General features: G+C 46.6%; 1 protein-coding gene across 1 annotated transcript; it reads right to left on the bottom strand.

Annotated features, from left to right (window-relative positions):
- Positions 1-8,027: 8,027 nt before the first annotated feature.
- On the bottom strand, positions 8,028-13,673 carry LOC132590765 (zinc finger protein 436-like). The gene is made up of 3 exons (XM_060263687.1): positions 12,978-13,673; positions 10,364-10,493; positions 8,028-9,515 (listed from the first exon to the last, which is right to left on the bottom strand). Exons 1-3 carry the CDS (start codon positions 13,671-13,673, stop codon positions 8,092-8,094), a joined length of 2,250 nt encoding a protein of 749 aa, XP_060119670.1. The 3' UTR covers positions 8,028-8,091.
- Positions 13,674-26,670: the final 12,997 nt, after the last annotated feature.

Genomic DNA, 26,670 nt, shown 5'->3' with positions numbered 1-26,670 from the left:
GCACTGCTGGTGGACCTCCTGATGGCACCTGGGTTTTGGCCACTGTGTGACACAGAACGTTGAACTGGACGGGCCATTGGCCTGATCCAACATGGCTTCTTTTCTGTTATTGTGATTCTGAGACCAGAAGCCCAGTGGAGAAAACACAGCTGGGAAAAGGATTTCTGGAATATTTTTTTTAAGTGTGGGAGATGACTCCAGCTCTCTTTATAGAGCTGCAAGACCAAGCAGACACAACCTATGCTTTCAAAAAAAATTATTTACAGAATTACCTGAATTACCCAGGGCAAAACTCAGAAGAGATTCAATCAAACAACAAAGCTTTATACCTGCTTGTCTATACAGCCTCGCTCCTCCTGTATCATCTTGATGCAAACTAACAACTAAAGTAATGTGTCACTTGGTGAGTCACAGTTCTGCAGAGCTGCTGTAAAGCACAATGTATGGGTAATTAGAAAATGGGAACAGTTTAGAAATCCCTCTACCACAAATGTCTCCGCTTCTAGCATTCTGTCAGCCAGGGTCCCCATTGTGGTACCCACAAACACCTTTCCTGGCCATAGGGTGTTAAGAGTTGTTCTTTACTCTTAAATGATTGGAGGACAAAATTGCCTCGTGCCGCCACGCCATGGGCCTGATCAAAACGCTGATTAAAAGGTTAAACCGCTTGGGGCTCTTTAGCTTGGAGAAACGTGGACTGTAGGGTGACATGATAGAGGTTTACAAGATTATGCATGGGACAGAGAAGGTAGAGAAGGAAGTACTTTTCTCCCTTTCTCACAATATGAGAATTTGTGGACATTCCATGAAATTGCTGAGCAGTCAGGTTAGAACTGATAAAAGGAAGTACTTCTTCACTCAAAGGGTGATTAACACGTGGAATTCACTGCCACAGGAGGTGGTGGCGGCTACAAGCATAGCCAGCTTCAAGAGCGGATTGGATAAGCATATGGAGCAGAGGTCCATCAGTGGCTATTAGCCACAGCTTATTGTTGGAACTCTGTTTGGTGTAGTGGTTAAGTGTGTGGACTCTTATCTGGGAGAACCGGGTTTGATTCCCCACTCCTCCACTTGTACCTGCTGGCATGGCCTTGGGTCAGCCATAGCTCTGGCAGAGGTTGTCCTTGAAAGGGCAGCTGCTGTGAGAGTCCTCTCAGCCCCACCCACCTCACAGGGTGTCTGTTGTGGGGGAGGGAGATAAAGGAGATTGTGAGCCGCTCTGAGACTTTGAGTGGAGGGCGGAATATAAATCCACTGTCGTCGTCTTCTGTCTGGGATAGTGATGCTCTGTATTCTTGGTGTTTGTGTGTGTGTGGGGGGGTGCACAGTTAGAGGGCTTCTAGTGTCCTGGCCCCACTGGTGGACCTCCTGATAGCACTTGGGGGTTTTTGGCCACTGTGTGACACAGAGTGTTGAATTGGATGGGCCACTGGCCTGATCCAACATGGCTTTTCTTATGTTATGATTCTTAAAATGGTTAAATTCTCTTCTAAAGCATTGTTGGTGGCCACAGGTAGGTCCAAACATCTAATATGGCCCTGTAACCTAGGGATAAAATAAGCCTTCTTGGGTTTAAAATGGTGAAAGTTGGGCAGTTCTAGCGAATAAATGAGAAAGAAGTGTGGGAAACTTTGTCTGAGATCTGGTGTCTTTACACATCAGTTTCTTAAAGTTTGAGCATCTTGAAGAGGTCTCACTCACACAACTTTCTGATCTTGGATTGTAATAAACTGACTGACTGACACACATACACAAGTGTTAAAAGCCTTGAGTTTAGAAACCCAGGAGGCCATTTGGGTAAAGATAGACCTGAAATAACCCAAGACCAAACCCTACCAGTTTGGTGTAGTGGTTAAGTGCGTGGACTCTTATCTGGGAGAACCGGGTTTGATTCCCCACTCCTCCACTTGCACCTGCTGGAATGGCCTTGGGTCAGCCATAGCTCTGGCAGAGATTGTCCTTGAAAGGGCAGCTGCTGTGAGAGCCCTCTCAGCCCCACCCACCTCACAGGGTGTCTGTTGTGGGGGGAGAAGATATGAGAGATTGTAAGCCGCTCTGAGTCTCTGATTCAGAGAGAAGGGCGGGGTATAAATCTGCAATTCTTCTTCTTCTTCTTCTACCCCCCAATATCTAAGGATATCTAAAAATAACCTGAGACACACACACCCCACACACATATCTTCCTCGGTTTTTACTGCCTGTCACACTCCTTCAGAGTGAGCTCAGGCCTCGTTGGTTGTTTCCCCAACCAAGCTGAACAGAAACAACTTCCCTGAGGTTGCCATGTTGGTTGTTCTTTAGAAAGACAGGTGAAGCAGTCCTGGCTGAAAGGCCTTTTTGCTGACAAAAAAAAAAAAGAATTGCAGATTTATACCCGCCCATCACTCTGAATCAGAGACTCAGAGCAGCTTACAATCTCCTACATCTTCTCCCCCCACGACAGACACCCTGTGAGGTGGCTGGGGCTGAGAGGGCTCTCACAGCAGCTTCCCTTTCAAGGACAACCTCTGCCAGAGCTATGGCTGACCCAAGGCCATTCCAGCAGCTGCAGGTGAACGAGTGGGGAATCAAACCCAGTTCCCCCAGATAAGAGTCTGCACACTTAACCACTACACCAAATTCCCTGAATTACCATTAATGTTAGGGATTCAGGTTGGTTTTATAAACAAACCTTGACTGACTTCTAAGGATTATTTTAAGTGTGAAGTTGTCAAATGTTTCTTGCTGTGGTCTGGGAAATGCCCCAGGCCTGGACATCTGAGGAAAGGCAGCTTGTCTTTCTTTCCTAAAAAGCCATTATGATTTCTTGGGTTTGAGTACCCTTCCTCAGATACAAGTGGGACAGTAGTCCGCCACAAAAGCTGTCACTGGGGCAAAAGAATAAAATAACTAAGATGCATTGCTGCCATTTCCCTGGGTAGACAAAATGGCCTTGGATGCAGATGATTGCTCTCGCCTACGGACAGTGCAACAGCCAATGGGATGAGGATGCAGATTTAATCAAAGTCACTCTGGGACTCCCACTTATTTTGGCAGCATCAGACTGATGCAGCACACCTCTTCTGGAATTTGAAAACCATTGTGGTCTTAAAAGAAGGCTGCCACAGGTTCAAAATCTCCCTTTGCAACTAGTGTGCCAAATAACAGGAGTATATCATCTACAATCAAGTGTTCCCTCTAAGCTGTTAGTGTGAGCTAGCTCAACTTTTTTTAGCCCCTGGCACACACATTTTTGTCTTACCTCAGGAAAAATGGCCCCAGAACAAACTAACTAATGCAGCAGTTTTAACGCCAGTTGCTCACAAAGTAGAATTTTTGCTCACGATTCCACAGCTTAGAGTATTGCCTGCAATCCCTGTCTCTCCTGTCCTTCTCCCTTCCCTGACTCTGCTTTCTGTCAAAATGCAGATTGTTTCCACGTTCTGTCAACATATGGATTGTTTGCTGCATTATCCTGTGAAGTGTGACCCTCTTCCAGGGTCCGAAATAACAAAACTGGAGCCTGATAACCATACTGGAAGATTTTGATCTGAGGTACCTAAGAAGAAAGTGGAAAATCTCCACCTCAAATAAGAGGCCATCTTATTTTATTGACTTGTGGCAGCTCTTGCCATTGATCATTCCTGGAGATCCTTTGAAGTGGAGATGCCAGGGATTGAATGTGGGACATTTGACACACTGAGCACAGGTGAACACACAGATGAAGCTGCCTTATGCTGAATCAGACCCTTGGTCCATTAAGGACAGTATTGTTTACATGGACTGGCAGCAGCTCTCCAGGTTCTCAGGCTGAGGTCCTTCACATCATCTCCTACCTGAGCCTTTGGGGATGTTGAGGATTGAACCTGGAACCTTCTGCATGGAAAGCAGAAGTTCTTCCACTGAGCCACGGCCCTTCCCCTTAGGCCTACCACTAAGCCATGGGTCCTCCCCCCCCCCTTAATGAACCTGGCTTTCATTGATGGACTGGTGGTATAAGGCAGCTTCATGTGTTCATGACTCCACCTTTCTACAGATCCAGAGTTCTTTCTCTACTGTGTATGGTTTCTGCTTTTTTAGTGGCAACTGCTCCTGCACCTGTAAAAGCAGCTGATCTGCTTTTAATCACCCAAAGGGTGATTAACACATGGTATTCACTGCCACAGGAGGTGGTGGCAGCTACATGCATAGATGGCTTCAAGAGGGGATTGGATAAACAAATGGAGCAGAGGTCCATCAGTAGCTATTAGCCACAGGGTATAGATGGAACTCTCTTTCTGAGGCAGTGATGCTCTGTATTCTTGGTGCTTGGGGAGGCAACAGTGGGAGGGCTTCTAGTATCCTGGCTCCACTAGTGGACCTCCTGATGGCATCTTTGAGTTTTTTTGCCACTGTGTGACAGAGTGTTGGACTGGATGGGCCACTGGCCTGATCCAACATGACTTCTCTTATGCTCATGCTGCCTCCCAGGTTCAATCCCCAATGTCTCATCTTTAAGGGCCTCAGATAACACAGGCTGGTGGAGGTTACTTTTCTCAGGCAGAGAAGACAAATTGACTGAGATGGTCCAACAGGCATATATGTCAGAACCAATAATCCCTCTAAACTGTGGAGTCTTGTGAGCAAAAACTCTACTTTGTGAGCTACTTGCATTTAAGCTGTGAGCTACTGCATAAATTAGCTTGCTCTGAGGCCATTTTTCCTGAGCTAAGACAAAAAAAAGGTGTGAGCTGGAGGCTAAAATACTGTGAACTAGCTCACACTAACTCAACTTAGAAGGAACACTGGTCAGAACACCTGAACCGTACTGATATACTTAAATACACACACTCACACACCAGTGAAATGCAATTTTTTTATTTCAGCATGGAAAAAAACCCCAGATTTCCTTCCATTAGAGGGCACCTGTAACAACAGAAAAGAAAAGTCTTCCCTGTTTGCTAGAACACCGTCTGTTAACAGCTTATTGAATTGAAGGAGCTGCACATTTTGCAGCATGTATTAAGAACAAAAAAAGATGGAACAGGGGCAAGGCGACAAGCGCAGTTTCTGGGTGAACTGATGCCACCAAGAGGGTGCAAATTCCTTTGATTTAAATGTGGGCTTTCCCAGGATGGAAAACCCACTTGTGTAGATGGCCACAAGCCTTGGTTCAATTGCTTGCTCGGCCTCACCAGCATATTTGAAAATGGACACAGAACAGCCAAAGTAGGGCCTCTTTTAGGCCCGCTATATGCTCAAGCTTCACAGAACTTTGACGGTGTTTTCAAGGTCTGGACATCAAGTGCTTCACTGTCCTGTGAGCAGATAAAAAGGGATGTTGATTTCAGTCCCAAGATCCATAGGATTTTTAAGGGGACAGATGTTGTTTGCTTCTCTCGAAAATTTTTAAAAACCATGTTCTTCTTAACAACATATCCCCGCCTTTGAAGTGCAGACAACCCCTCCCACCCCTTTTTTGATAATAAAGAACAGCCCTGCTAGATCAGACCAGTGGTCCACCTAGTCCAGCAGTCTGTCTCACACAGTGGCCTGATGCTGCCTCTCGGCACTGGTATTCCGAGGCTGACAGCCTTTACCTAAGGAGGTTACCTTTAGTCACCATGACTAGTAGCCACTGACAGAACTCTCCTCAGGGCTTTTTTTTTTTTTGTAGCAGGAACTCCTTTGCATATTAGGCCACACACCTCTGATGTAGTCAATCCTCCTGGAGCTTACGGTAAGCCCTGTAATAAGAGCCCTGTAAGCTCATGGAGGATTGGCTACATCAGGAGGTGTGTGGCCTAACATGCAAAGGAGTTCCTGCTACAAAAAAAGCCCCGACTCTCCTCCATAACAGGTTGAAAGTTGTTATTATTTTCCTTTGCGGTCCGCCTTTCTCACTGGACTCAAGGCAGATTATCGGTAAGGTAAAAACCGTCAATCAGTAAAGCTCCTATTCTGAAATAACATGGGAAATTTATTCATGGCGGATCCCTCAGCCCCCACTCGACGGCCTTGCTTGTGATCTTCCTGCCTTTTGGTTTGTCCGACCAAAATTACTTAAAACTAATTCTCTCTATGGGCAACTATAAAAAGAGAGAGTGCCTCCCCTCAACTAGGGACCAGTTTATAAATCTGCATAATAGCATGGTAAAATTTTCCAGGCCTGTACCATTTTCACCAGGAGGGAGAAATCCCACCCTTGAACGATCCCTTAGAGGGGAATCAATTAAGCTGCAGCTGGAAAACTACCAGATCAGTGAGAAATGTTCAGCTTAGCCTCCTCCTTTGCAGCCTATTTTTCTGTGAGTAAAGAAGCCGATGAGCAGTAGGTTCAAAATGGACACAAGAAGTACTGCTTTCGACAGTGATTAAAATGTGGAATTCGCTGCCAGAGGATGCAGCAACAGCCACTGGAACAAAGAACAGGGAACTAGGTAGATTCATGGAGGATAAGTCTATTGATGGCTGGCAGACATGGTCACTTAGGGGAGCCTCCATATTTAGAAGCACTAAATCTTTGAGTCCCAGAGCCAGGAGGCAACATCGGGGTCTCTATGCCCTGTTGTTGGCTGTCTAGAGGAACTGGCTGGCTGCTATGTGAGACGATGCTGGGCCAGATGGACTACTGATCCAGTAGGGCTCTTCTTGTGTTCTTAAGATCCAAATAGACTGACCTGCCCCAAGCAAAGGCAATGCCATCAGATCTTGGAAGCTAAGCAGGGTTAGCCCTGGTCAGCCCTCAGCTGGGAGGCCATCAAAGAAATGCAGGGCTGCGATGCAGAAGCAGGCAATGGCAAACCACCTGTTTGTCTTATGCAACATGGAAGAAGTAAGGGAGGGAGGGAGGGAGGGAGTTCCTGCCCCTCGGGAAGAGGAGCATTCCAAATGCAACCTCCTCCTCCCACTATCAGACTAAAGTGGTACAGTCCAAAGAAAGTTTTACCATGTGATTCTGTCCTGGCACTTGGTTAGTAAAGAAAACAAGCGAATTAAAATGCCCATAAAACTTCTTTCTGGCTCCAGCTGACTCATCTTTCTGGGGTCCCCCATGACACTAAAACAGCCTCAAATCTTTCCTATGGTCAGAAGACTGGGACTCCGGCACCTATCAAGAGCTTCAAGAGCAGAAGCCGGGTTTTGCACGTAGGACCGTGACACCGATATTTCGACCTGTTCCCCCTTCTCATTTTTTTTTGTTGCCAAGATGTGGGGGGGATCCACTAACCCCCCCCCGCCAGGATCCCAAGTCAACTGGAGCCTTCCTTGTGGGGGAAGGGAAGTGTCAGGCCCAGTCTTTTCTCAGAGAAGGAACGAGCTGGTGGAACTGATGTCTTACGGGAAGCACAGAAATGGCTGGGTTCCAACCTCTTCCCCCCCCCAACTAAAACTAAAGCAAACCCCCCAAATTTCTCTTTGTACGCTTCAAGAGGCGGCTTCTCTTGTGCTTTGCCAGGCCCAGTGCAAGTCTTGGAGAGTTTGTTCTGGGAAGGAAGAAACCTCTCTGAAGAGTCATGAAGCTGACGCAGTGCAAGAACGCAGCCCTGACACATATCCTTTAGCATGGCGCGAGGGGAAAGTACGCATGGATTTATGTAGGGTGAACGCAGTCTGGAGCCCCCACTGATCCCCCCACTGCCCTCAATTATTCTTCTGCCCACAGCCTATATAATGAACAGTGACTAAGCATCTCAGTCTGGATTGACTAGCAAAATCCCTACTCCTTTGTGAAGGATAAGGCAGTAGGAAAAAAAGAGGCAGACCCAAAGTGAGATGGACTGACCAAAGCCGTGGCCTTCCGCTTGCAAGACCTGAGCGAGGCTGCCAACGAGGGGCGTTTTGGAGGCGATTCGTTCACAGCGTTGCTATAAGTCAGGAGCAACTTGACAGTGCGTTAACACACACAAGCCTCTCCGTCTGCATTGGCTGGCAACATCCCGGTTCCTTTTTAAGGGGACGCTCTGCTCTGGGAAAAGATGTTCCTGTTTTTCCATGAGTGCTGGAAGTGCCCCTCTCCAAAGAAATCAGGGGCCCCCACTGTAAAAGGGCCACGTTTTATTAAGAAACTAAAGGTGGAGAGGTGACGGTGGGGTCCTACGTGACCTACCGAAGTTCATCCCGCGGATATCTTCACGAATTCCCATCTGTGTGGATTCTCTGATGACTAATAAGATTTGAGCTCTGAGTGAAACTTTTCCCACAGTCCAAGCAGCGGTACGGCTTCTCCCCCGTGTGCGTTCTCTCGTGGGCAACGAGACTGGAGCTTCCCCGGAAACTCTTCCCACAAACTGAGCACTGGAACGGTTTCTCTCCTGTGTGGATTCTCTGGTGGGTGATAAGGTGGGACTTGTAGCTGAAGCTTCTCTCGCACACTGGACACTGAAAAGGCTTCTCTCCAGTGTGGATTCTCCGGTGTGCACTGAGGCGGGAGCTGACACTGAAGCTTTTCCCACACTCGGAGCAGTGGTATGGTTTCTCGCCGGTGTGGATCCTCTCGTGGCTCACCACCTCCGAGCTGCGCAAGAAACTCTTCCCGCAGTACGAACACTTGTAGGGCTTTTCACCGGTGTGAGCTCTCTCGTGCGCAAGGAGATCTGAGCTCTCACTGAACGTCTTCCCACAGTCCAAGCATACAAACGGCCTCTCCCCAGTGTGGCTTCTCTGATGTTTTCGAAGGCGAGAGCTGACGCTGAAGGTTTTCCCACATTCCGAGCATTCATACGGTTTCTCCCCTGTGTGGATTCTCTGGTGGCTATTGAGGTATGAACTCTGACTGAAGCTCTTCCCACACTCCAGGCACTTGTATGGTTTTTCTCCTGTGTGGATCCGGTGATGGGTAATGAGGTTGGAGATGTCGCTGAAGCTCTTCTCGCATACCGAGCATTGGTATGGCTTGTCACCAGTGTGGATCCTCTGGTGACTCACCAGGCCCGAGTTGCGTCGGAAACTCTTGCTACAGTATAAGCATTTGTACGGCTTCTCTCCCGTGTGGGTTCGTTCGTGGGCAATCAGCCCTGACTTCACGCTGAAGCTCTTGGCGCAGTGGGAACATTTGTAGGGTTTCTCTCCGGTGTGGGTTCTCCGGTGGGCGATGAGACTCGAGCTCACGCTGAAGCTCCTCCCACACTCAGAGCACGTGTATGGTTTCTCCCCTGTGTGGGTTCTCTCGTGGACAATGAGGCGCGATCGAAGGCTGAAGGCCTTGCCGCAGACCGAACACTTGTGAACTCTCTCTCCGGTGTGATCTGAACCTTGGCCCAGGTTACCTTTGAGTACGATGATCTTCACGGGCATCTCTCCTTCCTGGGCTTCCTCCTCAGCCGAGGCTTCGTGGAGGTCTTTGTAGCCCCCCGCTAATGGAATGGATTTGCGCACCCTCTTCCGTGGGGGCTTTCCCCGTGGTTTCTGGGGCATCTGACCATTGGATGCATCTCCCTCTTTGCAAATCAAGGGAAATGTCTCAATGCTGACCACGGAGGCCTCATCTGGCTCCTCTGTTTCAGCCTTCTCTGGATGGGGAATCTCCACGTCGTTGTCACTCACGTGCGAATTGCCTGAAGGAACACAAAGAGCTGAGCTACAGATAATCATTGTGGGAGTAGACTGGAGATCCACACTCAATGCACCATCCCGCTACTACCTACAGATAAATGACTTATTCATAAATATTTATATAACCAGAACTTTTTTTGTAGAGGAAACTCCTCTGGATATTAGGCCACACACTCCTGATATACAGCTAATCATCCAAAAACATACAGTAGGCTCTGTACGAAGAGGAGGATTAGCAACATCAGGGGTGTGTGGCCTAATATGCAAAGGAGTTTCTGCTACAAAAAAAGCCCTGTTTATATCCCTCTCCCTACCACAAGACCGAGGCTCTTCACAACCACCTAGCTCGGGAGAAAGCCAAGCCCTCCCCCACCAAAAACCCCCTCAAACCATTGAAAACACAAACACCAGCAAGCCCAACAAGGAAAACTAAAAGCAATTTGAGGGGGAAAAAAGATGCTACACACACAATAGTAAGTAAAAACAAATTAATTAATACTGTAGCTTGTAATATTAATAATTTTCTTGGAATAAAACCCCTGGAAACTAAAGTAGGAAAACAAAAACCATATGCCCTGAAAGACCCAAACGTGGTACAAAAGGAGAAAGCGAAAGCTATTCCATGGTTGGGGCCATTACTGAAAAGGCCCTGTCCATTTTATACACATCTTCCTGACCCTGCCCCCCCCCCAAATAAGTGAAATTGTAATGAGGCAGCAAAATGAGCTAAATGTCTAGCAGAGAAAAATATATGCTAAATCAGCAAAAAACATACTTATGACACATCTTAACTCATTTATTCCTCCAAGCACAAGGGCAGCCGAGCCCTCCAGAAAAATGGAGACCTTACCCAAAGAGTTACCGTCATCTAGAAGGCTCTCCTCTTTGACATCCAAGCACAGCTGTTTTTGGTTGGGGTCCAATGGAAGCCCATCCGCCTTTGGGGAGCCCACGCTCGCCACCTCAAACACCTCGGCTGCCTGAAAGAGCAGGAATCAGGGCATGAACAAAGGCACCATAAGCAAGGAAGTTTCTGGAAAGATCCCACCTCTCAGCCAATGTTCCTTCTAAGCTGCAGAGTCTTGTGAGCAAAAATTAGTTTGCTCTGGGGCCATATTTCCTGAGCGGAGACAAAAATGTGAGAGCTGGAGGCTAAAAGATTGTGAGCTAGCTCACACTAACTCAGCCTAAAGCATGGGTGTCAAACTCATTTGTTATGAGGGTTGGATCTAACATAAATGAGACCTTGTTGGACCAGGCCATGTTGGGTTGGGCCAAGCCATGTCGAGCCGGGCCATGTGTGTATCTGTATAAGATTAGGTAGCAGAGATATAAATTTTATAAAGAACACAAACACAAATACATATATATATTAAACTTAAAATATGCTTAAAACATTAGCACTCATTGGTCTTAAAGATGCTTTCTTTGTATTTCTCCCATGGGATTCAGGGAACTGGGCAAAGGAAGCTCTGGCTCTTTCATTCCTTCCTCAGGGGATAGGGGGGAGGAGCTTCAGCCAATAGAAGGAAGAGGCTTGGCTCAGTAGCTTTGCTGTGCAATTGAGAGAGCCTGGCAAAGCAACTATTCCTCCCCCCTTCCTCCCCAAGGAAGGAGCCTCAGCCAATGGAAAAAATAGAGGTTTTGCTCTATAGCTCCTGTGCAATCAAGCATGCCTTGCAAAGCAAGCTGTGATGCAGAAGGAAGCAAGAGAGAGGGAGAATGAAGCAGATGACAGCCAGTTGCTCAGGGGCCTGATTCGGCCCCCAAACTGTGTGTTTGACACCCCTGGCCTAAAGGGAACATCACTCTCAACTCATCCTGGGCAACCTTCAAGGAAGGAAACTCAGAATCCCCTCTCACATATTCTGTGATTGTTGATATGCCAATAAAGGTCTATGATGATGACCTCTCACAACTGGAGTGGGGCAGTAACAAAGGCTCCATTTTCTTCCAAAACCTACTGTACACTGTAGCATTCATGGTGAAAGAGCTTCATACCCACTATCTAGCTGCAATCCCTACAGCAGCCTTGTGTGGTAGGCCAATTGTTGTTGACCCCATAGATCCAAGAGGCCAGAGAGAAAGAGAGAGCACATGCAACTTGCCTGTGGCCACTTTGTCCAGATTTGAACCAAGGGCAGTCACTCAAGCCTCACACATATTTAATCTCAGAGCTGGAAGGGACCACCAGGGTCACCTAGTCCAACTCCATGCCAAACTAGAACCATAGCTACAATTTCCCTGGCATACAAGCAATGTTTCCTCTAAGCTGTGAAGTCATGTGAGCAAATATTCTACTTCATGAGCTACTGGCCTTAAAGTTGTGAGCTATTGCATGAATTGCGTTTGCTCTGGGGCCATTTTTCCTGAACTAAGCCAAAAATGTGTGAGCTGGGGGCTAAAAAACTGTGAGCTAGCTCACACTAACTCACTTTAGAGGGAACACTGCATACAAGTATCCAACTTATTTTAAAAACCTCCAGCAATGTCACGAGGGAGACTGTTCCAGTGGAACTGACCACTGCCAGAACATTCTTTCTCAAATTTCATTGAAATCTCTCTCAGTCCAAATCCTGTCATCGATCACAACTGAGAACATCTCTGGATCACACCAGCATGGTCTCTCAAGTACCACTTGCATTTTCCTCTGGTTCCATTCACATACCCTTAAGGCAGAAATTAAGCAGATGGTACTTGAGATATGGAGTTTCAAGTTCACCAGAATGCAGAAGAAAAGTCTGGGAAGGGGAGAAATGCCTCAGGAAAACAGCATGAGGTAAAACAACCCCATTTGGCTCCAGACTACATTTTCATTTATCTCCTAAGTTAACACAATAACTTTCAGCCTCTCTTCTGAAAAGAGGATATTGAGTCTCACTGGTTTAGAGACATCTGCTGGACTATATTTTCCCTATGGAGTGAAACCTGTTTGTTGCCTCTGGCCTACAGAAACTTGAAGTTATCTCAGTGTAAGTCTCCACTGCAGTGCAGGGGTTCAACAAGCCTTAACACTATTGTCATGAGGTGTTCTGGGAATCTTTTTTATGCATATATTTTTGGTAACAGCAGCCTGAAGAAGACTTCTGGTGGGCTCGAAAACCTTGCAAACTGTTACATTTCATTGGTTTGGTCCTCATAAGAGATATTACATGGGTTTGCGTTTTTCATTTTTGGATTTTATTTGGACTGCTCTGAACAACTTCCCTCATCTTTAAAATATCTCTCCCCCCTCCACCAAATCTATAGCAACACAAGGACAACCACAGTCCACTTTACATGGCTGATGTACTCTGTCAAGCTGCTATCAGAACTTGGGTCCCTGAAAATTTCACCTGTATTTATTGAATGACCCAGTAAAGGCAGGAAATCACCAGACACAAACAATCCCGAAGAGAGCACCATTTCCTGTCATCACCACCACCACCCAATCCCACAAAACGTTTGATTCACAAAGGTCTTACCGGCTGCTCTGGTGTCTCAGCCTGTCGCTGCCTCAGGAGGAATTCTTCTGCCAAAATCACTGCCTGGGCACAAGTCTCTGGGCAGCCATCTTTGACCCAGCTCTGGAGTTCTGGAGACAAGATGGCCAGGAACTGCTCCAAGATTAGCAGCTCGAGTATCTGCTCCTTGGTGTGCCTCTCCGGCTTCAGCCACCGGTGGCAAAGGAACCAGAGCCGGCTACAAGCCTCCCGGGGGCCATCAGCCTCCTTGTACTGGAAGCGCCGGAAGTGCTGTCGCTGGACTTCCGTACTGATGGCGTCCACCCGCAAGATGGCTGCCTTCACCTTGCCATAGTCTCCCACGTCCCTGTCCTCCAATCGAGCTTCTTCCTTGAGGCCCGGCATGAACTGGGCTGCCCACTTTTCAGTATGGGCATTCATCGCCTTCTCAACAGAAGGCGGAAAGATATCATCCCAGCAAAGGGGGTCTGGTAAAGGAGCATTCTTGAGTACCGAGTGGGAGATGTTGGCTGCTCCGGTTATGTCTTTCCACTGGGCATCCTCGCAGGCAGGGGGCTCTTCTGTTTTAACCTGGGCAATGTGATTGCTCATTTTGGTGACCCACGGGGGCTGTGCGGCCATCTTCTCAACCTCCTGCTTGGTGGGAAAACATTCCTGGAGACTAAGGGGGGTGGTCACCTTCTCCTCAGAAGCCATCCCGTCTCCTCAAATCAAGGAAGGCTTCAGGCCTGCTACGTATTCTCTGCCCACTTCACTTTCTGTCCCTTACTGCCAAATGTAGTGCAGGGGTAGGGGTGGGGGACAAAAAGAAGCCTACCCCCAGGTTTTGACGTCAGCCTCACATGTGATCTGTAGAAGAAAGAAGAAGATGTTGATATTGGATTTATATTCTACCCTTCTCTCCAAATCAGAGTCTCAGAGCGGCTTACAATCTCCTTTTTCTTCCTCCCCCACAACAGACACCCGGTGAGGTGGGTGGGGCTGAGAGAGCTCTCCCAGAAACTGCCCTTTCAAGGACAACCTCTGCGAGAGCTATGGCTAACCCAAGGCCATTCCAGCAGCTGTAAGTGGAGGAGTGAGGAATCAAACCAGGTTCTCCCAGATAAGAGTCCGCGCACTTAACCACGGCACCAAACTGGTACCATACAAGAGTCTAGTTTTAAAAGAATTTATAAAAACTCATTTCAACTCAAACTTCTATCACATTGATACACGTGATATTTTTAATATCACATTAAAAAGAAGCAGCATACAATAATGTAAAAAACCCTTGTTAACTATTTTAAATATCTATGTTTTCTTTTTGATGCAAATAAGCTAACCAAAAAACCAAACTTAAAAGATTTGTAAAAAAACAAACAAACAGATGTTTGTTTAGCTAATACATTTTGATTCTGCCTTTCCTCCAAATAGATCCAGCCATGTAGACTTTACTGGAATCATTTTAAAGAATGTGTGTAAGTTTGAGCTGCTGAGGCCATGAAATAAATGGAAGGCACAGATTAAAAACATTTCAAATAAATAAACGCAGAGTTTTTTGCAAGCTGCCTGGATCTATCTACAGAGGGTCACTACCTGATGACTGTGAAGTGGCTAAGGCTTTTTCTCCCGGAGACAGATTTGGTACCTGTTCAGTCTAATATGTCCCTACTACAGAGACAGATCAAGGTGGTTAGCTATGTTAGTCTGAAGCAACAGAACGATTAGAGTCCAGTGGTGCCTTGAATGAAACTTTGTTGGTCTTAAAGGTGCCACTGGGCTCTACCTTCATCCTATGTCCATCCTACTTCAGAGAGTGATCACTCATTAAGAATCATAGCAGAGTGGAGATCTGAACCTGCAGCTCCCTAGCTGTAGGACAGGGGTAGCTAAACTTGCGTAATGTAAGAGCCACATAGCATAAACATCAGAAGTTTAAGAGCCATAAGACATGAACATCAGGTGTTTGAGGGAGGGAAGGGGGGAAGGGAGGAAGGTAAATAGAGATGGGGAGAGAGGAAGGAGGGAGAGGTGGATAGGAAGTAATTTAAGCTTTAAATGCATTCTCCGAGCGCTAACTGACTTGGCTTGGAAAAGTGATTTAAAGAGACAAATGCCTTCTCCAAGCTTGGCCACCCCTGCTGTAAGACAATGCTACAACCACTACACCACACAGGCAATGTTCCCTCTGAGCTGTGGAGTCCTGTGAGCAAAAATTCTATTTCATGAGTTACTGGCATTAAAATTGTAAGTGAGCAATTTGGGTACTGTATAAATTAGTTTCCTCTGGTGACACCCTTCCTGAGCTAAGACAAAAATGTGTGGTCTGGAGGCTAAAAAACTGTGAGCTAGCTCACACTAACGCAGCTTAGAGGGATACGGCACACGGGTCCCTGAGGAGACATCCACAAAATGCTTGAGAGAATCGCTACCTTGGGGACTGTTGCCAAGAGTCCCCCACAACAGGTCTACCTGCTGTGTTTTGTTCTGTGGCCAATAGCGATTATCCGGAAATGTTATGTTTTGCCAAGATAACAGAGCTAAGTATTCAGTGCTCCATCTAGCAGGATGGCCAGACAGACCAACAAAATTCAAACAGTGCAAGAATGCAACCCTGACACCTATCCTTTAGCATGGTGTGAGGGGAGAGTACGCATGGATTTATGTAGGGTGAATGCAGTCTGGAGAAACAGACATGGGGAATTTTATTTCCCCCTTTCTTTGGGGAGGTTTTACAGGAAAACCTTAATTCCAGGCTTGAGGAGGGGAGATATTCTATTCTAGCTCCCTTCTAACACCATCCTAAACAGTTATGCCCTTTAAACTCTCTGACTTCAGTCAATTTCAACAGGTATATTTCTGCTTGGGGGTGAATTCTCCCTGGGGTTAGATGAGTGTAACTTTCCTTACGATTGAATTCTCCGTCTCCTAATTCTGCTGCCATCATCTCTTTATAAATAGTATTTTTTAAAAGAATCAACAAATGCTTTTTATAGCAAACCTTCTCACCCACTACAATTCCTTGAGGGTGAGTTCTCATATTTATACATAAATTAACACACTGGCCATCATAAATTACAAATTATTCCCACCTTTCCACTCTCTAGGCAGAAGGTGGGAACAATTTGCACCCTACTTCAGGATCTCTGCTAGGGCTGAACTAGACATTATGGTAGGACTTCCCAACTTTTTGAACCTATGGCTACATTTGGAATTCCACAGGACACAGTGGGTGGAGCAACAAAATGGCCACCACAGGAGGCCAAGCCCTATGAGGAAAGGCTGAGGGACTTGGGAATGTTCAGTCTAGACAAGAGGGGAGACATGATTGCTCTCTTGAAGTATTTGAAGGGATGTCACTTGAACATATGAACATATGAAGCTGCCTTATACTGAATCAGACCTTTGGTCCATCAAAGTCAGTATTGTCTTCTCAGACTGGCAGCGGCTCTCCAGGGTCTCAAGCTGAGGTTTTTCACACCTATTTGCCTGGACCTTTTTTTGGAGATGCCAGGGATTCAATCTGGGACCTTCTGCTTCCCAAGCAGATGCTTTACCACTGAGCCACTGTCCCTCCACTTAGAGAAGGTCAGGGAGCTGTTCCTGTTGGCAGCGGAGGAGAGGACTCACAATAATGAGTTTAAATCAGGGGTGGCCAAACTGTGGCTCGGGAGCCACATGGCTCTTTCACACATATTGTGTGGCTCTCGAAGCCCCCACTGCCGTCAGCTGGCTTGGAGAAGGCATTTCTCTCTTTAAATCACTTCTCCAACCCACCAGCTGGTGACTTGGAGAATGCACTTAAAGTTAAAGTTGCTTTATTTCCACCTCTCCCTCCTCTTTCCCTCCTTCCCTTCCAACATGTGACATTGATGTCTTGTAGCTCTCAAACATCTAATGTTTATTCTATGTGGCTCTTATGTTAAGCAAGTTTGGCCACCCTTGGTTTAAATTAAGGGCTGGAAGGTACTGGCTGGATATTAGGAAAAACTTTTTTACAGTCAGAGTTGTTCAGCAGTGGAATCAGCTACCCAGGGAGGTAGAGACTGGATAAACACTTGTCAGGGATGTTTTAGGCTGATCCTGTGTTGAACACAGGGTTGGACCAGATGGCCTTGTATGGCCCCTTCCAACTCTGGGATTCTGTGAGGTGGAGCCAGCCATAAAATGATTGCCACAGCTTAACTTCAGTAATACAATTTGTGCTGTGGAGGCAGCTGCTGCCAAAGCAACATTAAAAGAAATCATCTGCCCAGCCAATCAAATCACCAATAGTCGATCAGCAGCTATGCTGGGCAAAAGCTGTATCAGGCCCCACATACTTCCTAAAAACACTTGGCAGGCACCAGAAAAACTTGGCAGTTGGGAACCTCTGCATTTATGATGTCCACTGTAGGAACCCACCATAATATTTGAGCCAGAAGGACACTTCTGTTAACACTGCCACAGGGCCCCAATTTCACTTGGGCCCATGGCACTGGGGGAGGAATGGCTCCTATATCACCTCCCATGCCACTTTCCACGGCCAAAATGGCCCAGGGCATTAAGAAGCCCCTCAAATGGGGCAAACAACAATGTGCACTATTTTGGCTTGAGGAAAAGGCAGGGGGAGGGGAGCCAAGAGCCTTTCTTCTTGGGCCCCACAGTCCCAAATTGAATCGAGTCCCCAAGGCACTGTTAAAAGGGGAACTCCCAGTTCCAATATGGCAGCAAGTCCCTATGGTAGACCAATGAATGCCATAACATCTAGGCCAGCCCTCAGGTCACACCTGAAAGACTTGTGGTGTCATTCACACTAAGCTTTGGCTCTCCCCGCCCCAGTAATCTTCCTCTTAAGCATTCCTAGTACAATCTTTCCTTTGTCCAACTGAAAAAGAGAGCTGCCTAACTCACAAAAGCTCAGATCGAAATAAATGTGGTTAGTCATTAAGGCACCACGGGCTTTTTATTTTTGGGTATGCTCAGCCACTCCCAGTGAACACAGTTGGCCAGAAGGCTGGAAATGAACACCACAGAATGCAAAATGTGCGTATTCACACTGCTTTTTCCACAATACAGTACATTAAGTCTGTCTTCACCAATGCAACATTACATCTGTCTTCCCCTGCATTGTTCAGAAATCAGATTTTGTCCTTAGTGAAACAGTTTCTCCACAAGTAAAGGCTGCCTTCCCATCCAACCATGGGATATGTGGAAGACAGTTATAGATCTTAAGCTACATATGAGAAAAGCAAAGGGGTCACCACTGGATGGGGGCAGGGGGAGAGCCAGTCCTTCTCTCTAGTCTCTTATCAGGGACATCTCTACGGCTCCAAGTGTATATTTTATTTTAAATATCTCTATATACCAGCCTTTCTCCCAGGCAAGACAGGATAAAAATCTCATCTCCCCATTTATCTCTCCTCTACCCAGACAGGAGGAGAAATATCCAACCTTCAGAATTCTTTTCTGTTGTGAGGGTAGTAAATAACACGCCTGGGCTTTTTGTCAAAAACACTCTCATCCCTTCAACCTGTTTTCACCAAATTGTGAAAAGCGGTGGGGGTTCAAGGTCGGGGAAGTCCGCTATGGGAACAATTAGGAGATTTTAAAAGATAAAGGTGACATAGAATTCAGCTAGATTTTGGGATGTTGGCATATTTAAATATACTTCCCTGCCTCCCAACATATTTGCAAAACTTACACATTCAAAGTTTCCTCTTAAAATCAGAGAGCACAAACCCATACAGTGATTTTTATTTTTAAGAAAGGGGACCAGCATCTCTCCATTCTTCAGAATTAATAAAACGTAATGATTGCTATCCCTTGGAAACCAAAGGGTTTTTTTAAAAAATCCCAACACAGTAAAACAGAATGATTTTTTAAAAGAACAAACGTTAGAAGAAAAAATTAACGAATGCTTCCTAAATGATGTTCTGCAAAACCTTACAATTCTTTTACTGCGCTAATCATCAAAAGGTCAGAATAGTTTTATTTATTCACCTTTCTACCCAGTGTGGACCCGAAGCGGCTTACATCATTCTCTCCTCAATTTTCTCCTCGCACCCTTTGAGGTAGGATGGGCCTAGAACAGGGGTGGGGAACCTCCATCCCGAGGGCCGTATATGGTCCTCGAGGTCACTTGGTGTGGCCCTCGGGGATTGCTGGGCCAAACTGAGCCATGTGGCAGCCTCCCTGGGGCCTGGCTGGCCAGCGAGGATTGTGGGGCCCAGCCGCGCTGTGCAGCAGCCTCCCCAGGGCCAGGCAGGGATCACAGGGCTCAGATGTACTGTGCAGCAGCCTCCCCGGGGCCTGGCTGGCTGGCCAAAATTGCTGCAGGGCCTGGAAAAGTTACTGTCACAGTTCAATTTGCACTTGATTATCCCAGATGGTATGGCCTAATATGCTAATGAGTGTATGGCCTAATATGCTAATATTAGGGGATGTGGTCTAATATGCTACTGAGTTCCTGCTGGGCTTTTTCTTCAAAAAAGCCCTGGACCTATGCATTTGCCTAGGGTGGCGGGCCAGGTGTGGGTGTGTGTGTGCCAGATTAGGCTCTCCCCACATGACTTCAAATAGAAAAACAATTATTTGCATTAATTTTGCTGGCCTGAATCATTCTCCCTCGGCGGAGCACTGTTTTTTAAGTTGAAAATTTTTTATGGCCCGTGAATGATGTTATAAGTATCGATATGGCCCTTGGCAAAAAAAGATTCCCCACCCCTGGCCTAGAATGTGTGACTGGCTCAAGGCCATACAGGGAGCTAGTTGGGTGCTCTGACTACTACACCAAGCTGGCTCACACAGAGGATGCTTGAAAGAAAACAGCTCCAGCCAGTGCTATCTTAGCCTAGAACAGGGGTGGCCAAACTTGCTAAACATAAGAGCCACACAGAATAAATGTCAGATGTTTGAGAGGAGGGAAGGGAAGACATATAAATAGGAGGAAGAAGTTGACAGAAAGCAATTGTAATTTTAATGCATTCTCCAAGATTTGATTTGGAGTTGGGAGTGAGCAGTGAAGTGGCCAATTTTGCAGATGACACTAAATCGTTCAGGGTGGAACCAGAGAGGATTGTGAGGCACTCCAAAGGGATCTGTTGAGGCTGGGTGAGTGGGTGTCAACGTGGCAGATGAGGTTTAATGTGGCCAAGTGCAAAGTAATGCACATTGGGGCCAAGAATCCCAGCTACAAATACAAGTTGATGGGGTGTGAACTGGCAGAGACTGACCAAGAGAGAGATCTTGGGGTCATGGTAGATAACTCACTGAAAATGTCAAGACAGTGTGCGATTGCAATAAAAAAGGCCAACGCCATGCTGGGAATTATTAGGAAGGGAACTGAAAACAAATCAGCCAGTATTATAACGCCCCTGTATAAATCGAGGGTGCAGTCTCATTTGGAATACTGTGTGCAATTCTGGTCATCGCACCTCAAAAAGGATATATCATTGGAAAAAGTGCAGAAAATGGCAACTAGAATGATTAAAGGGTTGGAACACTTTCCCTATGAAGAAAGGTTAAAACGCTTGGGGCTCTTTAGCTTGGAGAAACGTCTACTGCGGGGTGACATGATAGAGGTTTACAAGATAATGCATGGGATGGAGAAATTAGTGAAAGTAGTACTTTTCTCCCTTTCTCACTATACAAGAACTCGTGGGCATTCGATGAAATTGCTGAGCAGTCGAGTTAAAACAGATAAAAGGAAGTACTTCTTCACCCAAAGGGTGATTAACATGTGGAATTCACTGTCACAGGAGGTGGTGGTGGCTACAAGCATAGCCAGCTTCAAGAGGGGGTTAGATATATATATTTTTTTGGCCACTGTGTGACACAGAGTGTTGGACTGGATGGGCCATTGGCCTGATCCAACATGGCTTCTCTTATGTTCTTATGTTATGTTTAAGCTGCTACCTGGCTTGTCTTGGAGAAGTGATTTAAAGACCGACAGGGCAGTGGGGGGCTTTGACAGCCAGCCACACAGTGTGTGAAAGAGCCACATGTGGCTCCTGAGCCACAGTTTGGCCACCCTTGGCCTAGAATGAACCTCACTCCACCCCAATCCTAATAGCTATTTTCTTTGCAAGAAGAGCAGACTACTAAAGACCCACTAAACGCCCTTTGCCTGTCATTCTCCTCTTAAAATAGGGCGTTCAGGTGGATTGCACCAGACCAGGGAAGCTTAATTTAGTTTAAAAGGGGGGGGAGCTCCAAAGTCCAGGCTGAGAGCACCCAGGCTCTGCCTTCAGTGGCCTACCAATTCTGATTTTTTTTTAAATTTATTCATTTCAATATTTATATTCTAACCCCCCCCCCCCACCCTAACGGTGGCGCGGGGGAGGGGGGAATCGAAGAAACAACCGATCTCATCGGCTTAGCTGCTCCGTTACAGCAAGATCATCTATTAAGAGTGCAGAACTCTGGAAAGAAAACGTTGCAGATAAAACCCCATCAAAGTATTATTATCTGCACGCAGGCACGAGTGTCTCAAGTTTTTCCCCTCTCTGCTATTTATTAACCAAAAGATATGGTTATTGTTGAACCTGCATCTCCTCACCCCCCACCACACATAAATCAATATCTCACCTTTGCAAGTCCTCCAGGACTTCTGCAATGCAACCCCTTTTTTTTTACTTGGATGCCAGTTCAATAAGCAGCCCTTCTTCCACCCACCACCGCCTCTTTCTCCTCCTCTTCCCCCCCTCCAAAACAGGAAGGAACTCACCAACAATCGACCCCCCCCCATCCAGTTCCTCCCCACCCACCCCCGACCTCTCTAGCAAACACAACCTCGATTGCTTTAACCCTTCCTGCGCCCCACCTTAAAAGCGCTCCAGACAAAGGGCAGGAGGTGGAGAGTAACAAATCTCTAAAAAGGGGAAGAGTTGAAAGCGAACACATCTGTTATTACCAGCGTTCCCTCTAAGCTGAGTTCAGGTGAGCTCACAGATTTTTAGCCGCCAGCTCACACATTTTTGCCTTAGCTCAGGAAGCAGAATAATTTATGCAGCAGCTCACAACTGTAATGCCTGTAGCTCACAAGACTCTGCAGTTTAGAGGGAATGTTAATCCCCTCTAAATTGTGGGGTCTTGTGAGCAAAAACTCTACTGTGTGAGCAACTGGCTTTACAGTTGTGAGTTACTACACGTTAGTATGCTCTGGGGCTATTTTTTCTGAGCTAAGACAAAAATGTGTGAGCCAGAAGCTGAAAAACTGTGAGCAAGCTCACACTAACTCAGCTTAGAGGGAACACTTATTACCTAAGTTTTTGTCAGCCAAAGCCCAGCATGTCAAATGCTCATATGAACCAGGACGATTTTTATAGGGGGAGACAAGGAAAAGCATGCAAATAATGCAAACACTTGATTTTTAATGGTGGAAAAGCCTCGATTGTGACAGTTCTATGCCAAGCAGTAAGGATTTCCATTTAGAAAACCCCTACTGACTCACAAAACTGTCACACCCGCCTAAACCTGTTGATCTTCAAACTGGTGTAATTCTGCTTTAGGGCTGCCGTGTCACAATGCAAATCCTATGCAGATTACTCCAGTCTACCCCCATTGCTTGTAGTTAGGGTTGCCAGGTCTGTGTTGGGAAATACCTGGAGACTTTGGGGGGTGGAACTGGGAAAGGGTGGGATTTGGGGAGGGGAGGGGTCTCAGCATGGTACAATGCCATAGAGCCCACCTTTCAGAGCAACCATTTTCTCCAGGGGTCCTGATCTCTGCCAGCTGGAGATCAGTTGTAAAAGCGGGATATCTCCAGGCCGCACCTGGAGGCTGGCAACCCTACTTGTAGTGGGTTTAGAACGGAGTACGTCTGCTGTGAATTGTTGAAGTGGAGCTGCCGCCTAGGCAACACCCCTGCAATAAATCTGCAGGCCTGTTAAGTGTCGCAAGATGCTTTGTTATCTGGAAGGACAATAACTTGTGGGTAATGAGCATGCCCAGCCCATGTCTCAGTCGAGATTATTCATGTTGCATCTGCATATGAGACTCAACAGCCTCCAGGCTAGCGTTTTTTCCTCCTAAGTGAACCATGACAGCTTCTGAATCTGCATTAATATAGCTTTCAAAGCTAGACCTGGAAAGGCAGAAAAACAAAGGTAAACCCTGCAGGTCCAAAACAGGGCAGGACACTACCAGTGTCTGATAATGCATTTTAGGAATAATCAAGTATACTGTCTGTGCTGATGTTGCCAACCTCCAGGCAAGGCCTGAAGATCTCCCAGAATTACAGTTAAGCCCCAGATGACAGAGATGAGTTCCGCTGAAGAAAATCAAGATGGGTAGCCATGTTAGTGACTCACGAAAGGTCACACCCAAATAGATAGATAGACAGTCGGATGGACGGACAGATGGATAGGCAAGTCTGATACTTTGATTCCATCCTGTTTGACAAAGTGTGCACGCACACGAAAGCTCATGACCTGAGTTCGATCTGCTCACGACCTGAGTTCGATCCTGGCAGAAGCTGGGTTCAGGTAGCTGGCTCAAGGTTGACTCAGCCTTCCAAGGTTGGTAAAATGAGTACCCAACTTGATGGGGGAAAAGTTTAGATGACTGGGGAAGGCAATGGCAAACCACCCCATAGAAAAAGTCTGCCAAGAAAACGTCATGATGTGACATCACTCCAATAGGTCAGTAATGACTCAGTCCTTGCACCGGGTACCACCTTTATCTTTTTAGGAAATGAAATCTTAGTTTTTTCAAATCACATCAGCAACAACTTCTGCATTCATCTGACCTTTTCTTTTATTCCTCCTTGCTTGTAAATGCAAGGCCTGGTCAGAATCCAGCCCTAGGATGTTTGAGTTGGCACGTTCTGTTTGTGACAATACACCGTCTGTCCTAGCAAACAGGCCCACTGCTAAGAAATCCTAGCTGCTAAGAAATCCTGGGAGCTCTCTGTTGCTATAAGAACGTCAGCTTTTAAAATGGCTTCCAGGATACCTTTCACTGAAAAGTTATTTTTGCTGTTTGACTTAGTGTTGGGTCTTTTATTAAGTGGTAAAGCAGTCTAAGATCCCAGATTAGTCCAATCTTATTACAGCACAGAAGCCAAATCAGCCCTGCATAGTACTTGAATAAAAATCCCAGCTACAAATACAAGTTGATGGGGTGTGAACTGGCAGAGACTGACCAAGTGAGAGATCATGGGGTCGCTGTAGATAACTCACTAAAAATGTCAAGACAGTGTGTGATTGCAATAAAAAAGGCCAACGCCATGCTGGGAATTATTAGGAAGGGAATTGAAAACAAATCAGCCAGTATCATAATGCCCCTGTATAAATTGATGGTGCGGTATTATTTGGAATACTGTTTACAATTCTGGTCAGCGCACCTCAAAAAGGATATTATAGCATTGGAAAAAGTGCAGAAAAGGGCAACTAGAATGATTAAAGGTTTGGAACACTTTCCCTATGAAGAAAGGTTAAAAAGCTTGGGGCTCTTTAGCTTGGATAAATGTCGCCTGTGGGGTGACATGATAGAGGTTTACAAGATTATGCATTGGATGGAGAAAGTAGAGAAAGAAGTACTTTTCTCCCTTTCCCACAATACAAGAACTCGTGGGCATTCAATGAAATTGCTGAGCAGTAGGGTTAGAACAGATAAAAGGAAGTACTTCTTCACCCAAAGGATGATTAACATGTAGAATTCACTGCCACAGGAGGTGGTGGCGGGTACAAGCATAGCCACCTTCAAGAGGGGTTTGGATAAAAATATGGAGCAGAGGTCCATCAGTGGCTATTAGCCACAGCATATTATTGGAACTATCTGGGGCAGTGATGATCTGTATTCTTGGTGCTGGGGGCGAGGGGGGGGGCAAAGTGGAAGGGCTTCTAGCCCCACTTGAGAACCTCTTTTTTTTGCCACTGTGTGACACAAGAGTGTTGGACTGGATGGGCCATTGGCCTGATCCAACATGGCTTCTCTTATGTTCTTAAGACCACCAAAGGACCATGGTTGCTAGGCAGAAGCAGGCAATGGCAAACCACCTCTGCTCATCTCATGCCTTGAAAACCCTATCATTCTGGATTCACCATGGCACCTAATCATTATTATTAGTAGATTGGGTGGGTACTTTTAACTCTTTTAAACCAGATAGTAAGATTTGATTTATACTCCACCTTTCACTCAGTCTCAGTGGTTTATAATCTCCTTCCCTTCCTCTCTACATAACAGACACCCTGTGAGGTAGGTGGGGCTGAGAGAGCCCCGAGAACTGCTACTGAGAGAACAGATCTAAGAGAACTGTGACTTACCCAAGGTCACCCAGCTGCTGGATGTAGAGTAAGGAATCAAACCCGGTTCTTGAGATTAGAACCCATGGCTCTTAACCACTACACCAAACTGGCTCTTAAGAGGCTGTATGAGGCTTGCCAGCTGCTAAGTGGGTATACAGTGGAGAGATCCACAGAATAATTTGAAGCCAAAATATCACCACCATGAATAAATAAGACAATGTAACAACTTCATTCACAAATTCATATAATAAATATTCAGACTCAAAAAAAAAATTATAACTTCAGTCCACAAAATATTCAAAAAGTGTCTTAAAGGGCAAGTGTCTCCATAGAGCCAGAAGAAAGGGCTTGTGCCAGGCCTGCTCCAGTTGAATAAAGTGCTTGTAGAATTTTCATTTCAAGTTGCCTTCTATACATTTTCACTTTCCACATTCACAACAGTGGCATGGACAATATAGCTCTTCCTCAAAGAAACATTATATGTAATCCATGTCTGTATATTTTTATAGATATGAACTGGATCGAGGTGGCGTGGCGGTGCTGATGCTGTTAGACCTGTCGGCAGCGTTCGACACGGTCGACCATCGGCTACTGACCCGCCGCCTCGCCGACATAGGGGTCAGGGGGCTGGCCTTGCAATGGCTTTCCTCCTTCCTCAAAGGTCGGGGACAAAGGGTGGCAATCGGGGGTGAGCTTTCCCGGAGGCGCACACTAGATTGTGGGGTGCCTCAGGGAGCAGTTCTCTCCCCGATGTTATTTAACATCTACATGCGCCCCCTTGCCCAGATTGCCCGGAGTTTTGGACTGGGTTGTCATCAATATGCGGACGACACCCAGCTCTATCTGCTAATGGATGGCCGGCCTGACTGCGTCCCAGTGAATTTAGACCGGGCACTGCAGGCCGTGGCAACCTGGCTTAGGCTGAGTGGGTTGAAGCTGAACCCGACGAAGACAGAGGTCCTTTGCGTGGGGCGCGGCGCTCTGGGAGGGGAAATACCTCTCCCGGTTTTTGACGGTGCGCCGCTGAAAGCGGCGGGCCGGGTCAAGAGCCTGGGAGTACTACTGGAGCCTTCACTATCAATGGAGGCCCAGGTAGCGGCCACTGCCAAGTCGGCATTTTTCCATCTGAAGCGGGCAAGGCAGTTGGCTCCCTTCCTGGAGCGCCGGGACCTCGCAACAGTGATCCATGCGACGGTCACCTCAAGATTAGATTACTGCAATGCCCTCTACATGGGGCTGCCTTTGTGTCGAACCCGGAAGCTGCAGCTGGTGCAGAACGCGGCGGCCAGGCTGTTATTAGGACTCCCGAAATGGGAGCATATACAGCCGGGGCTGCGTGAACTGCACTGGCTGCCAGTTACATACCGGGTCCAATACAAAGTGCTGGTTATCACCTTTAAAGCCCTATATGGCCGAGGACCTGCCTACCTGAGGGACCGTCTCTCCCCATATGAGCCCCAAAGAGCACTGAGGTCAGCAGGGAA

This window comes from Heteronotia binoei, unplaced genomic scaffold (assembly GCF_032191835.1).
Source record: "Heteronotia binoei isolate CCM8104 ecotype False Entrance Well unplaced genomic scaffold, APGP_CSIRO_Hbin_v1 ptg000668l, whole genome shotgun sequence".
Classification (NCBI taxonomy): domain Eukaryota; kingdom Metazoa; phylum Chordata; class Lepidosauria; order Squamata; family Gekkonidae; genus Heteronotia; species Heteronotia binoei.
This window is presented reverse-complemented; position numbering and strand designations above follow the sequence as displayed.